Raw genomic sequence first — 17,432 nt, forward strand, 5'->3', positions numbered from 1 at the left:
ACGACCATTAAAAAATCTGAAGCATCTTCAATCACCAGGGATAACGATCAGGAACATAAACACTTTAATTCCCGGTTAAATCCAACTTGTTCCAGAATCTTCACTCTAATAAATAAGCATCACGTTTCAGGATCCAATTCTCGAACGCCTTGAAAATAACATAAAAAATATGCTCTGACCGCAATCCAGTAATGACGAAAAACCTTCAGTTCAATTTGACTTTCTTCGGTTGGTCACCACGAACAACAACAATTTCCTTTCCCACAAACACCCGAATATGTGTCACTATCCAGTTTCAAACAATAACCCATTCACAACCTCAACTCCAAATCAGAGTTGACACGTATTTGTTCACACGTAAGATCAAGAGATAACAAGATCACTCGTTGACGGAACAACATCTTCGGTCTCACAATAATCGCGTACACCTGGCCATAAAGACGAAAACTCCAAACAAATTATTTTTTTTTTTTTTTTTTTTTTTTTTAACTTCACCTGGCTGCTAACTTCACCTGGCCATAACTTCGCCTGGCTGCTAACTTCGCCTGGCCATAACTTCGCCTGGCCATAACTTCGCCTGGCTATAACTTCGCCGAGAAGTCAACTTCGCCTAAAGTCAACTTTGCCTGTTCATAACTTCGCCAGACCTTATATCTTCGCTGAAACCCTACGAACAGTGACGGCAACTTCGCCTGATGAACAATAACTTCGCCTGAAGAACTGTTCGGCCAGAAACGCACAGAAACGTGCCAGAAACACCAAAACGCAGATCTCGAACCATAGCGTAAGAGCCTAAGGCTCTGATACCACTTGAAGGTCCCCCCGGGGCGTCGGCGATCGATACGAGATCCGCACGAGGTCTAGGAGTGCGGAATCCTCCTAGACTCGTTTATGGTGTACAGACGAATAACACAAACACGTACACGATCAAATACACAAACAAATACTAGAACGGGATAAACAAATCTGCAGATTCATATATAAAATAATCACGTTACATACCGTAACAAAAACAGAAAACACGACTGACCCGAGGTGAGCTCTACCTCGGGTCGTCTCACACGACTCTAGTCTCTTACTCTCTCTCAATAAACAAGCTGCTCAAACACACACTGATTTCTTGATTACTAAAACTAAACAAGACACAACTATATATAGACAAACATTCAAGGGCCTGGGCTTCAGTAGGCGAAGTTGTGCTAACTTCGCCTATGGCGAAGTTGTGATAACTTCGCCTAAGGCAGAAGTTGTTACAACTTCGCCGTTGGCGAAGTTGCTCTAACTTCGCCTAAGGCGAAGTTGTGCTAACTTCGCCTGTGGCGTTCCGCTGGTCAGAATTGCATAGCGACGGTCACAAAATGCACCAACACTGCCACTTAACATATTGCCGGAGATCTTGTCCTCTACTGGCTGCCGCACCTCATGCCATGACTCAAATCCACCACCACCGTGACTCCTACTCGATTTCACCGATGAAACCCCCCACGCATCATCGTCAACTTTCATCTTGTGCCCTAAGTCATCGCCGCCCCTACCCCAAATCGATGAGGTAGGGTACAATTAGCACTCCGATTTAAGTGATTTCTGCCCAATCGTCCATTATATGGCCGGAAGTTGAGCGGAGTTAGTGTGGTGCTGGATGATGACACGGGTGGTAGGAGGTATGGTGAGTAGAGAGACGGTGAAGGTATGGTGATGAGAGAGACATATGATTATTGATTTGTTGGTGGGTTTTTATTTTTGGGGGTGGTGGCCGGTGATTATGATGGGTTGTGGTGGTGGTTCACATATGAAGAAATGAAGAAGATGAACACGATCTGGGTGTGGTGTGATGCTTCAATATATTAGAATATTGATTTTATATTTAATTTAAGTTTCTATAAACTTACCACACACTTTGATACCTCAACGAAACCCTATCGAAACCCATTCGGAATCCAAACACACCGGAACCCTATCGAAACCCATTCACTGTCTTTCGGTCAAAAGAGAAAGGAAGATGGTGAATCTTGGCTCTTCGATTTAATGGCGGTGGAGGTTTGCTGGATGAAGAAAACCATACGGAGAAGAGAATGGGTGGTAGAAATGGTGGTGTTTGCGGAGATGGCGGTTGGAGATCGAATGGTTGTGGTTTTTTGGTGGTGGTGGTGGTGTTCATGGCTATTGGTGGTGGATGGAAAGGGAGATTAAAGAAACACAGGGAAAGAGGAAGAAGAAGTTGCAGGGTAGACGAAAAGACAAAAATGCCCTCACATGCGCCTCACGTGAGGGCATTTAACTGAGTTTTTCTAACCCAGTTAGCGTAAAGGACATAACGTGTAGAAAAAAAAGTTTAAAGTACACCGCCTGCAAGGAAACTTAGAAAAGGACACGAACCGTAATTTGGCTTTTTTTAAAGGACAAAATTTGTAATTCTGTCGAAAACAATATATCAAATTTGAACGAATAATAATAAATATAATAATATATAATTCCGTAGCACAGTTTACATATATATTATATCGAAATTGAGTTTACTAATAATATTGCATCTCGTTATCAAATAAAAAATATAATAATAAAAAGTAAAAATTAAAAGTGTTTAAAATAATGAAATTTGGTCATCTTCTTCATTAAATTTGTATTATTATTATCTTTGCTAAAATTTCATGTCTAAATTATAGTTTGATAAAAACAGTTTGTTAGTGAGCATTGGATCTTTTATTTGCTAGATCAAAACGAACCTATTGGTACAAGACTAACCTTCTTCGTTACTTAAACAAGTGGTGGAGGGGTTCATCGGAGTTCCAACGCGGCAGTGACGGCGATCGACTAATCACTAGCACACACTGAGAGATGGAGAGAGAGAGAGAGAGAAATGTAGAGTGAAAGGGACCGATTTCCGGGTGAGGTGCGTCAAATATGAGCAAGATCGTCTCAATTTATAGGATTTACAGACGTGTTTTCTATTTATAGAAAATCCCGTAATTTTCGACGGCATTAAATTAGTGTTAAAAGCATGAAACCAACTTCTAAAAAGGGTGGCGTAATGACCGATGAACGATTACGAGCCAAACAATTAAAAAAAATTAACCATAACTTGGAGTATTGATGAAATTGATAATTAAATGTGTAGCAACTCAGACTTTTCGTTTATAATATATATACATATTTCCCTACCCGTTTTCGTTTCGGATAATTTAATCAATAAAATAATGCATTTATTAAGTTATTATTATTTTTTATCATATTTATTAATTTTCCATTATATATTTGGTTTATATACAAATTTCACCCTAAAACTTAGTTTTTAACCCTTTTGTATCCGCACCTAAGGATTATATTATATTACCCTATCCAAACTCGCAACCCATATCCAAACCCGTTTATGATACAAACTGTAACCCATATGATTTCTTGATCCTTAATTTTCGTATTATATTGAAATTGATTTTCGTGCGTCGTGTACCTACCTTATGCGTGTTACACCGACGATCTAATTGAAGAATATGATCAATGAACGATTTGGTTTACATTATTATCAAACCGTCTTATACTATATCGTAATATACTATTTAGAATCCATAATAATCCAATTAAACTCATATACATGTTCCTGCATATATCACGAATGTAAACCCTACAATTAATTGAATTATACCAACTGCCATTATAAATTTTAGTTAAAGTTTATGCCGCCGGCTCCAGTTTGTCGTTCATCATCAATTCAACATTGTTTATGGTAATTAATTCATGCATTCAGGTCATCCTTGATAAGTTAACATTAACCCTAATATTAATTAAACAAACTTAAAGCAGATTATCGAGTTCAGAAAGTTAGGGTTTATAATTCAATTAGGGTTTAATCAGTTTTCATATTTAATAAACTATTTTCGTATGATAATCAACTAACACACCAGGGTTGGTGTGTGTGTGTGTGTGTGTTCAAACATTGAGCTGGCTAGGGGTGCGGGTTCGACCCTCCCCCAGCCCAGTTTTGTAAATTTTTTTTAATTATTTTAATTGTTTAAATGATTTTTAAATTTATTTATAATTAATATTAAATATAAAATATACATTATTTTATTAAGCCATCATCATTACGTTTCTTGAAAATTAATCTCGTTACAAGTTTTCGTGTATATATATATATTGCATGTTTTAATTATCTATGTAAATATTTATCATATTATTACATATTATAATTAACTATCTAAACATTTATTATTATATTATATCTCAACTCATATTTATTTATTTAAACCAATTATTTATAAATTCGATTATATGTTTATTATATTTTGTATAAAGGAGATTTTATAAGTAATAAAAGTAATGATTCTTTTAATTAAATGATAAACAAAATAATATTGATTTTGCAATAACAATAACCATAGAAATTAATTGTTCTATCAATAACATTCTAATCACAAACATAACTCAAATCATCGAAATCCTAAGTTCATTATATGTGTTATGTCATTTATAATTAACTCGTAATATTATATTTCACTAGGAATCATTGTCGTTGCATCCCGAAGGGTTTAACCGTTTACTGTTCTATAATCATCACTTGTGTTTTGTTCCACTAATCAGGTGAATAATCATTCCCCTATTTTACTTGTTTTCGCACGTCTTGGGGACTTATGCGTACCAATTATTAATTTACATATTATATTACATTCTCAAATGCAAACTATTAACATTTGTGTTGTGTATCAATTGAATGACTATTTGCTATTTGCTATTTGTTTATGTGTTTATTTATCGTATTCGGAGAGGTCCATCATTTATCAATTGTCACATCATGTTGTAGTGGCCGGCGTCCGATCGCATGACAATGGTTTCACTGACAACTCAATTATTCTATCATGGTAACCAACGGCCGATTCTCATGGCAACGATTTAGCTCGCACATCAATATTTGTTTGTAATATTTACATGCTATGGTTTGATTGTTTATACTCACGAATAACAGTTTTGCGGTTTTCTTATATATATTATTGTTAGTGTCAAAACTGGTGATTTTCTCACTCAACCTCGTGTTGCTCGTGTTGACAAACCTATGCTATTTTGTACGCATTTGTTGGTTATCAGGTTGGATTGTCTATCAAGGTGAAGAACACTTAGTGATGACCTTTAGGTTAAATTTTATACAATATGGTTTAGATTTGTTTTGTAATGTTCTATGAATTGATCTACTTGTTTATAAAAATGTAATTTGTTATTAAATAATTAATTAGATATTGTCACCTTACAATTGCATGCTAGTACCTTGTAACTTGTGAATAATCTGTTCGCGCCCCGGTATTACCGTCTTAGGTTGGGGTGCGACAAAATGAAATAGTAAAACTTAAACAGTGGGTTGAGACGTACATGAATCATCATGAGCTTAAGAAATTAATCATCATAACAAAATATACAATTTAACAAACTCTCATTGTTGAAATATCCATGTATCACCATGGCTTAATTTTCCAACAACATATTTAAAATTTATTAAAATCGAGATGAGAGGGTTGAGGTGAATGGGTTGGTGTATCCATGTATCACCATGGCTTTTCCAACCCATTCTTTCAACTAAAACATCACAAATAAGAATCGAGTTTAGCCACGTATCACCGTGAATTCGGTTATGATTTAAGGGTGTGGTCGTCACATGACCATGTTTAATAAAATGAGGTTAGTAGATTCGTGGGCGTTTGATGTGACATGCTTTGGCTTAATAAGTTTCACACCCTCGTCGAAGCCTCCAGGAAAGCAACCAGGTCTCACGTTGATTGAGATTTACGCGCATTGTTTTTCCTTAGGCTCGCAAGCCTGGCGGCAAGGGTTCGAATGTAACATCTATGAATTTTTCTTGCTAATAAACGCTAGTCTTTTGTATTCATACTTAATGAAGTTCTCATATTTATTTCATCGTCTACATTTATTAGTGTTGAATTATATGAATAACATTAACTTTGTTTTCGTAATTATATAATCCTATACTCATTTCATCATAAACATGCTTAATCGTTAATATGACACGTTAAACCGGAATGCCTAAATTAATATTTTATAACATATAGCAATATATTTCGTTATTATTAATTTTATCCTAAGTATTTAAATTAATCATTTAATTTATAATGGAATATTCTAGAACCTTCTATCTTAATCTTGTTTCTAAAGTTTTACTTTATCTAATTCATTTAATTTGAAAAAAAAAATGAATATTCTATTTATAAACGCTACTAGTAGAAGCTTTAACTTTTTTTTCTGACCTAAAATTTTCAAGCTTCTCGAACCAAACAGAGTTTTATAATTCAACAGAAGAACTTTTTCTTAAAAACTTAAAGTTAGAAGCTCCTAAAAACTCTTAAAATCTTCTTACCAAACGTACCCTAGTGTGAAATTCCTTGCTATCTTTGTCCATTGGCCAACATCCTTATATTTTCCCTGCTTGTTCATTTGTCTTTTTTTGTGCATACATTATTTGTATTTATCATAGGGACTAGAAAACTCTTTTTTAACCCTGTAAATTAAATATTACAATATCTAAAGATTATGTTACAGTTTGTAAAGTACTTTATGGTACAAACTATTTTAAAAACTTCAAAATGTGTAGAATAAGAAGTTCAAAATATATAAAATAAGAAGTTAATGGTTCAACCAGGATATAGCTAGTGTAATATTTAGTCATTAAAAAAATATATACATCACTTAGTTTTGGTATGCTAGATAGACCATGAGAGTATGATAAATTCATTCTCATCCTCTTCTCTACATTAAAATTTATTATTTATGTAATCAACTAAAAATATTGCTCCATCAATTTCCTATTCCCATAATATTTGAAGATTCAATATTTATCACTCCAAGTTCATAAACCAGTTAGATAATGACAGTTGGCATATAGTTTTTATTACAGGAAAAGAAATAATCAATGTGAGAAACATAGTCTGAGATGAAAATGAAAGTATATTCAAATTAACAAAACAATAATTTTAGTTAAAGTACATAAACGAGCTAAATTATAGAAACGATGATGAAAAATGAATCGTGAACACTAGTGAACATAAAATTAAACATGGGAACTTGCTTGGCAATAGAACAAAATTTGATTCTCTGTTAATCAAATTAATCATCACCTCAGCATATGATATAATAATGAAATTTTTGTACATTACAAAACATCAAATACATTTACTAGTAAACACATTAGAATATAAGTTTTAAATCTCAAAATATATGGTAGCAATCAAGGATACCTAAATCGTGATTCACTTTACTACCACGTCATTATTTGTAATATAGTATCTATTACCTAAATAATTAACTTTTAAGAGTGAGAACCGTACAAACAAAATTAATCTACTAAGCATTTAATAAGTAGTATTACTCCAGAGTAACTATTAGTCAACAGTTTTAAAACAGTAAACAATGAAGTAGAATAATAATAGTTATTCAATAATAGATTAATAGTACCCTATGGGGTAGAGGTGAGGCTGTTGACTCTCCTCAGACCTACCGGAAGCAGCCTCTCTATCCCTATGGGGTAGAGGTAAGACTGCCTACATCTTACCCTCCTCAAACCCTACCATAGCTTTGCTATTGGTGGGATATACTGAGTACGATGATGATGATGATGATGATGATGATGATTAATAGTACTCCATTCTAAATTAACCGTGTATATATTTCTATTTTAGTTTCTTTAGAAAATAATACATACTCGATATCTCAACCTTTTTATTTTGTCCTTAACTGTATTCAATTAAATACCTTGAATTATTTAATAGTACGAATATAATTTCCTGTCTAAACTATAGTAATTACAATTTACTAAAACTAAAAGCATTATATATAGTAACACTAAAGGAGTAATTCAAGGCATATAATGATTTGCATTAATCGTAACGTATAATTGTATAAAATAAAAAAAATGAAAGATCATTACCATTACTGAAGAGGTAGGTCCCAGCAGAGCCCAGTTGGTCCCGCAAGACTCACATTGAACAGGGACGTCTGCGCAAAGGCCATCTGCTTCCGCAGGACCCACCATGCTCAGAGAACCTTACGCGCAGTACGCAAGCTGTACACGTAGGGAAAGCCTCCCAATGGTGAAGTACCCCGCCTGTTCCCGCAGTTGTGGATACAAGCCATCAGGGAAGGCTACCCGCAGACAGCAGGGCTACACGCACAAGACAATAGATACTTCAGTAGTCACATGAAGGAATGAGCAAGACGGGAACAATCCCGCCAAAATGAGCCAGTCCGTATGATTCTGAAAGATCTTCTGTACTATACCTACCAAGGTATGGATAGGACAGACAATCTGACCAGAACAGCCCATGAGCCAATCACAGGGTGACAGCTCACCGACAACAGTACGAGGAGGAGCACCCTCTAGTACTGTTTGTCACTATTAGCCGCTGCCTACTCACCAACCCTTACTGCAGGGCATGCGCAGCCTACAGTTGGTGAAATAGTGTTACTGTTGGCCGTAACCTATTCACCAACCAGCATGGCCTGCGTATAATCCACAGTAGGTAGGACGTGCATAATCTACAGTTGGAGGAATAGTGCAGCCGACATAGTTACTGTTGGCCGTAACCTATCCACCAACCAGTATGGCCTGTGCATAGTCCACTGTTGGTAGAACAGGAATACTATTCAGCCGGCTATACCTTCTAACCTACCTTCGGCTATAAATACTCCAACATCTTGGAATGGTAAGATCATCTGCTACCCAGTTATCTAGCAATCTCTTAATATACACTTATATTCAGAGCAATCTAGTCTGATTCTCACGCCGGATGGTGGTCACAAGGAGGAACCCCCCCCTTCTCAGTGACGAGCTTACGGTGTTTATTTTGCAGGTCTCCTGAAGAACAGCCTTCTCAGTTAGATCTCATCCGTGGGAAACATTACTTAACCCCCAGATTATCCATAATCTGTCCAGATTATCTATAATCTGTCCAGGGTTCACTTAGTGTTTCTTCATTGGCGCCATCCGCGCAGGACCGTCAGCTTCCCGCGGGTACAGGAGCGACTCCAAGTTGTTCCCCTCTGAAAGAAAATAAACAGTTAGAAGATAAACTCGTATAAGCAAAGAGAAACGGAGCATACCGTAAGGGATAGAGTTCGAACCGTATTCGAGGACGATTGGAACCTTTTGCGCGTCAGCCTCTTTCCACACTCGGCTCATCCCCAACATCACCATCCCGGACTCCGGAAACCGGAAAACCGGAGATTGGACCAGGGATATCTTTGCAAACCATTCCGCCTCCTGGTAGTTTGTGGCGTGGTGGCTCGGAATGGCTTGGCCATTTTTAAACTTCATGGCAATGGGGACGGCGCGAGCAGAAATGTAGAAGAACTCCCGCTTCCACGATCGGAGACTGCGCTCTGTCGCGCAGATCTTCAAACCCTTGATTCGGGTTGTCAGGGTGTACCACCCCTGGATGCACCTCCAAGTATAGAAGGTCATCAGGCGGTCCACGTAGGGCTCAACACCCAATATCCGGCACACCCACTCGAAGTGGCGACTCTTCGCGATCGCCATTGGGTGCAGCTCGGTCAGATGAACACCGTGCCTTTCGAGGACACGGTAAACAAACTTTGTCAATGGGAACCTAAGGTTCCCATAAACAAAGAATGCAGCATATACCCCGATCTTGCCACTGGGGGCATCGTACACGGTCTGATGGGGTTCAGGAAACTCAGGCTCGAGAGGATCGAGCATGAACTTCCTAACAACATACCGGTACTGATCGCCGGGCAGAGCACACTGGCACTCACCAGCAGTACTCTTGTCATCGGCCGAAGACTCAAGATCACGAGAAGACATTGTGCAGAAAAAAGAAAGCGATTTCGGGAAAATGCTAGCCTGAAAAGGGGGAGTATTTGCCGGAAATCGCTAAAGAAGAAGAGAAGGGTGAAAGTGTGGATTGCAAACAGCCCTCTCCCCCTTTATATACTAATCGCAATTAATGCGATGAATTTAATGCGGAGGAGAGAGAAATCGAAGGTGCAATGAAACTATGACACGTGGCATAAAGCAGGCTGGCAACAGCTGTTGACAGGACGTGTGCCTGCAATTTCGCGGCCACGCGCCGGAAAAATCGCGCCCACGCGCCTGAAAAAGAGACTGGAATGACCATATAATGTCACGTCACCATAACTTCCTGCACGTCCTGACACAGTCAGAAGAAACCGTCGCACGAAGTTTCAGACATTTGGACTGTTCCTATCTTTCTACCAACTCTTCGAATTTTGAAATTCAAAATTCAAAAAAGATTCAAAAGTAAGCGGGAAAACACCCCTTACCTTGGCAAACAAGTAACCATAAGCCGGGTGCGGGTACAGTGTTAAGGCAAAACCCTTCACATACCTAGCACCCGCAGGGAATTGAAGCCAAGAATACCTTGGCAACCAAGTAACTATAAGACAGGTGCGGGTACTGTGTTAAGGCAAAACCCTTCACATACCTAGCACCCGCAGAGAATTGAAACCAAGAAGGATCTTCTAGGCAATGCTTGCGGATAGAGGAATAACATCCCCGCATAACGGGAACGTCGAGAATTATATTGTTTGAAACTCCGTAATGGAATTGGTGGTCTTAGCATAATTGATCACTATGTTGAAAACCACCAGAACCTCATGGAGACTATATACAAGTAAGACTCAACGCTCCTGCCTTGCGAGAAGGTTACATACCTACCCGCATCATACCCAAAGATCAAGCAAAAAAATCGGGAATTTTTGCAAGTGACACTAGGAAACCCGCGGGAAGAATCCCCACGGAGAACCTTAAAACTAAAAAGCCTTTTCAAAACCCCTTGCTCAAAGTCCAAAAGTTCACCTCACTTTATTAAACATTCATGAGAAGAACATTGGACTGGGGGGACTTGAAGAGGTAGGTCCCAGCAGAGCCCAGTTGGTCCCGCAAGACTCACCTTGAACAGGGACGTCTGCGCAAAGGCCATCTGCTTCCGCAGGACCCACCATGCTCAGAGAACCTTACACGCAGTACGCAAGCTGTACACGTAGGGAAAGCCTCCCAATGGTGAAGTACCCCGCCTGTTCCCGCAGTTGTGGATACAAGCCATCAGGGAAGGCTACCCGCAGACAGCAGGGCTACACGCACAAGACAATAGATACTTCAGTAGTCACATGAAGGAATGAGCAAGACGGGAACAATCCCGCCAAAATGAGCCAGTCCGTATGATTCTGAAAGATCTTCTGTACTATACCTACCAAGGTATGGATAGGACAGACAATCTGACCAGAACAGCCCATGAGCCAATCACAGGGTGACAGCTCACCGACAACAGTACGAGGAGGAGCACCCTCTAGTACTGTTTGTCACTATTAGCCGCTGCCTACTCACCAACCCTTACTGCAGGGCATGCGCAGCCTACAGTTGGTGAAATAGTGTTACTGTTGGCCGTAACCTATTCACCAACCAGCATGGCCTGCGTATAATCCACAGTAGGTAGGACGTGCATAATCTACAGTTGGAGGAATAGTGCAGCCGACATAGTTACTGTTGGCCGTAACCTATCCACCAACCAGTATGGCCTGTGCATAGTCCACTGTTGGTAGAACAGGAATACTATTCAGCCGGCTATACCTTCTAACCTACCTTCGGCTATAAATACTCCAACATCTTGGAATGGTAAGATCATCTGCTACCCAGTTATCTAGCAATCTCTTAATATACACTTATATTCAGAGCAATCTAGTCTGATTCTCACGCCGGAGGGTGGTCACAAGGAGGAACCCCCCCCCCTTCTCAGTGACGAGCTTACGGTGTTTATTTTGCAGGTCTCCTGAAGAACAGCCTTCTCAGTTAGATCTCATCCGTGGGAAACATTACTTAACCCCCAGATTATCCATAATCTGTCCAGATTATCTATAATCTGTCCAGGGTTCACTTAGTGTTTCTTCAATTACCATTACCAAATTGCAAAAAGATTCTTTCATTTCCTCAATAAGTACCCCTTCACATTATTTTATCTTCTTCACGCTTTCTAAATTCTTATTACATGCTCTTGCTTCTACTTCAACAATCGAGCTCTTTGTTTTCTGCATAATTCTCATGTTGACACCGTTTCTGACGTCAGTCAACGCCCGTGTCCCCGGTGTCTACACAGCGGGTTCGTGGGAAACTGCACACGCCACCTTTTATGGTGGCAGACTGGCAGGGATGCTTCCGGCACCATGGGTACGTTTCCATTTTATTTCCCATGTTTTCTTGTTTTTACGTATGGTTCGGTTTGGGTTGGTTTTCATTTCGGTTTTTGAGTTTATTAAAATGTTCATTTTCAATTTTTCAGGTTTTTGGTTTTAATCTTTTTGGTTTTATCATTTGGGTTGGCTGAACCAAAAAATCTGCCAAATATAATGGATAACTAATTGCAAAATATTATGTTTAAGCAATATATTAAACTAATATAATTTGCAAAATTTATAAAAAATGAAAACTTTTAAGTTTGGTTTGGTTATGTTGGTTTTAGTAAAACACAAAATCGAAACCAAACCGAAGGTTTGATATTTATGAAATAATAATCCAAACACCGGGTTTTGTTTGGGATCTTCTAGAGACACTTTATTTTTTGTTAAAATCCCCCCTATACACCCCGCCCCTTATAAGACTATAAGGGACGTATATATAGGGGGTATCTGGGTGTCCCTAGTGTATTGTTTAAGTTTGGTTAGTTTGGCTATGTTTTTTTTCAGTTTTGGATGGTTTTTGACTTCAAGTGCACCTCTCCTTTTAAATTTGTGACCATCATCTCTTAATTCGTGTTGAAATTGAATCTATTTATCAAAATCTCTTTCACTTTCAGGAGGGGCTTGCGGATATGGGAATTTGTATAGTCAAGGATACGGTGTGAACACGGCGGCGCTAAGTACGACACTGTTCAACAAAGGGCTGAGTTGCGGTTCGTGTTTTGAATTGAAGTGTGACAATGACCCTAAATGGTGCCACCTTGGCAACCCTTCTATTTTCATTACCGCTACCAATTTCTGCCCGCCAAATTTCGCTCAGCCTAGTGATAATGGTGGATGGTGCAACCCACCTCGCCCTCATTTCGATCTTGCCATGCCAATGTTTCTTAAGATCACCGAGTACCGTGCGGGAATCGTGCCCGTCGGTTACCGCAGGTTAGTTTGCTTTAACTTTTTCACGCACAGTATAAAAGTTTTTATTTCGTTCTTTTTGGTTATCTTTATGACTCATTTAGTTACTATCTTTTTTGTAATTACATCTTTTATATTGTAGATTTATACAAATCAATATTTTAAATGTAAGATATAATTTGTGCTGACAGAAAATTTACAAATGAATATACTTGGTATTTTAATAAAAGATTTTGTTACTATTTTAATTTCTATAGAATTTGAAGCTCTTTCTTACCACCATCACCGACGTCACTATAAAAATATTGTTGCAATTCTCATCATATCCACTTTAACAAATTTATTAATTAAAATGATTATTTTGTAAGCTAAAGGCCGTTGTACTGTATTTTTAACTACAAAATTTCATATTAACTTTGCACTCGTGAGGATTTAAGTCTGCAATCTCCATATGTGAAGGGGAAACATCCAATTTGTATGAAACTTTCTATTTGTTTATATTGCTAAATACTTATTTTTCTACTTGTTTACATAAGTTTAATTAAATCATGTTGTTAAAATTATTAAAATTTCTTTTTTAGGGTGCCATGCCGTAAACAAGGAGGAATACGGTTCACTATAAACGGTTTCCGCTACTTCGACTTGGTTTTAATCACCAACATTGCGGGTGCGGGTGACATCACCAAGGTCTGGCTCAAGGGTTCCAACACTCCGTGGATGGGTCTTCGCCGAAACTGGGGTCAAAAATGGCGGTCGAATACAGTGTTGGTTGGACAATCACTTTCGTTCAGGGTCAAAGGCAGTGATGGTCGCGTTTCCACCTCTCTGAATGTAGTACCTTCTAATTGGCAATTTGGACAAACTTTTACTGGAAAAAATTTTAGGGTTTGAAAGTTGAATCGGGTTAAGATTTGTTTTAGTTGGAATTTATCTTTTTTAAGGGACAAAAATATTTTTCTTATGATAAGTAAAATTGGAGCGTTATTTTATTTACTATTGATAACTTGTAAAGCCGTAAAGGAAGCTAAGTTGGCCATGCCTCCATGTAGGGGCCCACAGCTGTACTTCTATCTTTTTTAATATGTTTTGGGTTTTATGATTTTTTCATGTAAAAGGTACTAATAAGAAAGCAAAGTGAACTCAGACTATTGTCAAGCTCTGATATCAGATAAGAAAATCGTATTAGAAGAATAAAGAGGATGGTCACTTTATGCACGAAATATTATATTAAAGTTCATGTCAATATGTATTTACGACGTTTGATTCGACTAAACTCTGTATTTAACTAGTTTCGAAGCGTGTTTGTTGCGTTTGTACTTGTTAAATTCATCCCTCTCAATTTGGATACCGTCAGGTAAGCTATGTTGAAAGTCGGCACCTAGTAAGTTATTTATAAAAGCGAAAGAATTTTGATTTACTGAGACCAAACACTTCAAAGTTCAAAAAAATCAAACAATTTTGACATTTTGAGTTGAAGTTAACTTACTAATTTAACAGCAAATTCAAAAGTTGCATTGTTCTTTAATAACACTCTGAAAGTTAACATTAAGCCATTATGGAATCACAGATTTTCATTATGCTATCATTCGGTTTTTGTGACTGATTGGTAATCGTATACAATTCCACACGAACAAATATCTGCTGTGCAAAATGAAGCTTAGCAACTACATCCTCTAGCCGTCTTGGATTTGTATGAAGTAGAATCAAGCAAATCCCAAACATGTCTCCACTTTTCATCTTGGAGAATGGGGATCGATATTCGTAGTGGGCACCTTTATACCTGATCTGCTGTGACACCTTATCAGATAAAATCGGGTATGCATGTTTTTCTTAATCCGCACTATAAAGCCAAATAAATATACATATATACATATTAGCTAGATATATATTTGTAATTGGAACTCTTGTAATCCTCTTTTGATATATCTACTATTATAGTAAACAAAAATGTTGGCTGAACCACAAACCCTTTAGTTGGCCTAATATTTCAACAAGTGGCACACTCAAGCAATTTCTAATTAAATTTATTAATTAAAATACAATTTTAATTATGATTTAAAACATTCCTTATTAGCCTTATCAATCATCACATCAATATTAAATTTACACATTATACTTACCAGCATAAATTATTTAAATATTACAATTTTAGATATTGTTAATTTTAGTGTATAGTAACCACATAACCGTTTACAATATGTACAAAACTAATGTTGTATTTTTTGTTTACGGTTATGGTGGAACTGGTAAAACCTTTTTGTGGAAGACACTTTCAGCTTCAATAAGATCCAAAGGAGAAATAGCTTTGAATGTTGCTTCAAGTGGCATTGCATCTTTATTATTGTCGGGAGGAAGAACAACACATTTAAGGTTTGGAATTTCTATAAATCTTACTGAGGTTTCATCTTGTGGCATTAAAAAAACACTGATGATGCACATTTATTAAAGAAAACAAAGTTATTTATATGGAACGAGACACCTATGACTCATAAACATGCGTTTGAAGCTTCGGGCAGAACCTTGAGAGACATGTTAGGTCAAAATGGTAACATGAATTGTGAAAAGCCATTTGGTGGAAAAGTTGTCGTTTTTTGTGGTGATTTTAGACAAACTCTTCCTATTGTTCAATGCGGCACGAGGTAAGACATTGTTAATGCATCTTTGTGTTCATCTTACCTTTGGGGTATTTGCAAACTACTTAAACTAACAAAAAACATGAGGTTAACGGTTGGAAGTGACACATCTAAAATACAAGAAACAAAAGAGTTCGCTAATTGGCTTTTGGATCTAGGAGAGGGAAAACTTGGTGGTCAAAATGATGGTGACGCGAGTTTTGATATTCCTGACGATCTTCTTATCAAGGATACAAGTGATCCTATTTCACAATTAATTAACTTTGTATATCCTTGTATCCTCAGAGACTATGAAAATCCAGATTTCTTTAGTGAATGAGCCTTACTCACCAACAAATGAGGTCGTTGAGGAAGTTAACGATCGTTTGTTGTCCATGTTTCCATGAGAAGAGAAAGAATACCTTAGCTCTGATAGTATATGTCCAGATGAAAATGTTCGTGAGACGCTTCAAGAAAATATGTACTCTCCTGATGTTTTAAATGGATTAAAAATTTCTTGAATGTCAAATCACAAGTTAGTACTAAAAGTTGGAGGACCGATCTTGCTACTTAGAAATGTTTACCAAAAAAATGGTCTATATAATGGAACAAGACTACAGGTAAAAAGACTTTATAATCGTGTTATTGAAGTTGTCATATCTGGAATCAATATTGGTGACCGCACTTATATTTCAAGAACAAATCTTATACCAACAGATAAAAAAATTCTGTTCAGATTTCAAATGAGGCAGTTTCCGGTTGTTTGTTTTGCAATGACAATCAATAAAAGCCAAAGCCAATCACTTTCTAGGGTTGGTTTATTTTTTAGACAACCAATTTTCGCCCATGGCCAGTTATATGTTGCGCTGTCTAGAGTTAAAACAAGAGGACTCAAAGTACTCATTTTTATGAAGATGGTCAAGTTTAAAAAAAGACTACGAGCGTTGTATATAAAGAGATTTTTAGAGAGTTTTTTCATGTAATTCTATTTGTCTTCAATGTAATTTATTAGATGTTTTAAGTGCATCTTTAGATTCATTGACTTTTTTATAATATAATTTATCCAACCCGTGTATCACACGGGTACCTAACCTAGTGTGTGTGTGTGTATATATATGTGTGTGTGGGGAAGATCAAGAGAGAACTTCTTATTGGGGAGAGAACTAGAGAACTCATAAGTAGAAGGGTATCTTTGTAAAATCCTTTCAAAATAGATCTCAAACGCACGCACTTGCCTTGTCTTCCCTAATCGTCTCCCCTTTCTTCCATGCGAGATACAACCATTGAAGATCGAATCTCAAGCTTCAATTCTAGTCAACTACAAACCCTAATCGTTGATTATGAAGTATAATCAGAAGTTGGGGATTACTGTTAAAGATTGATTCTCTATTTATGCAACCGTTGAAGATCGACTCTCGAGCTTCGATTTCAGTCATTGAACATGTCAATTGAAGGTATTTCAAGTGTTTTACTATAGATTTGATATGGTATTGGTGAATCTAGGTCAGAAATTACTTTTACTAAAGAAAAAAAACATATTTTTTATATCAGAATACTTAAATGAGTTTACCTGCTACTTTGCATTAAAATTTGATAATTATACAGGTATTCCTTGCATTTTGTTTGTATTGAGCAAATAAGCAACATATTATTTATATACTACATATATGTGATATTCGTTTGCGTATCACAATTGCAGCAACAATA

The 17,432-nt window shown here is 37.2% G+C and overlaps 1 protein-coding gene and 1 pseudogene across 1 annotated transcript; both read left to right on the forward strand.

The window, feature by feature from the left end:
- The first annotated feature begins 2,025 nt into the window (after positions 1–2,025).
- On the forward strand, positions 2,026–14,119 carry LOC143615188 (expansin-A6-like; annotated as a pseudogene).
- Positions 14,120–15,594: 1,475 nt separating this feature from the next.
- LOC143615189 (uncharacterized) lies at positions 15,595–16,065 on the forward strand. The gene is made up of 2 exons (XM_077088379.1): positions 15,595–15,752; positions 15,834–16,065. Exons 1-2 carry the CDS (start codon positions 15,595–15,597, stop codon positions 16,063–16,065), a joined length of 390 nt encoding a protein of 129 aa, XP_076944494.1.
- Positions 16,066–17,432: the final 1,367 nt, after the last annotated feature.

This window comes from Bidens hawaiensis, unplaced genomic scaffold, assembly GCF_021521415.1.
Source record: "Bidens hawaiensis isolate Kalapana, Puna unplaced genomic scaffold, B.hawaiensis_p1.1 tig00042226_1, whole genome shotgun sequence".
In the NCBI taxonomy this organism is placed as follows: Eukaryota; Viridiplantae; Streptophyta; class Magnoliopsida; order Asterales; family Asteraceae; genus Bidens; species Bidens hawaiensis.

What these genes read in the sequence shown, in the direction of transcription:
- LOC143615189 (XM_077088379.1), top strand. Translation starts at nt 15,595, where the DNA reads ATGACTCATAAACATGCGTTTGAAGCTTCGGGCAGAACCTTGAGAGAC. An exon ending in ATTGTTCAATGCGGCACGAG is followed by an intron (nt 15,753 to 15,833) that starts GTAAGACATTGT and finishes AAAAAACATGAG; the next exon opens with GTTAACGGTTGGAAGTGACA.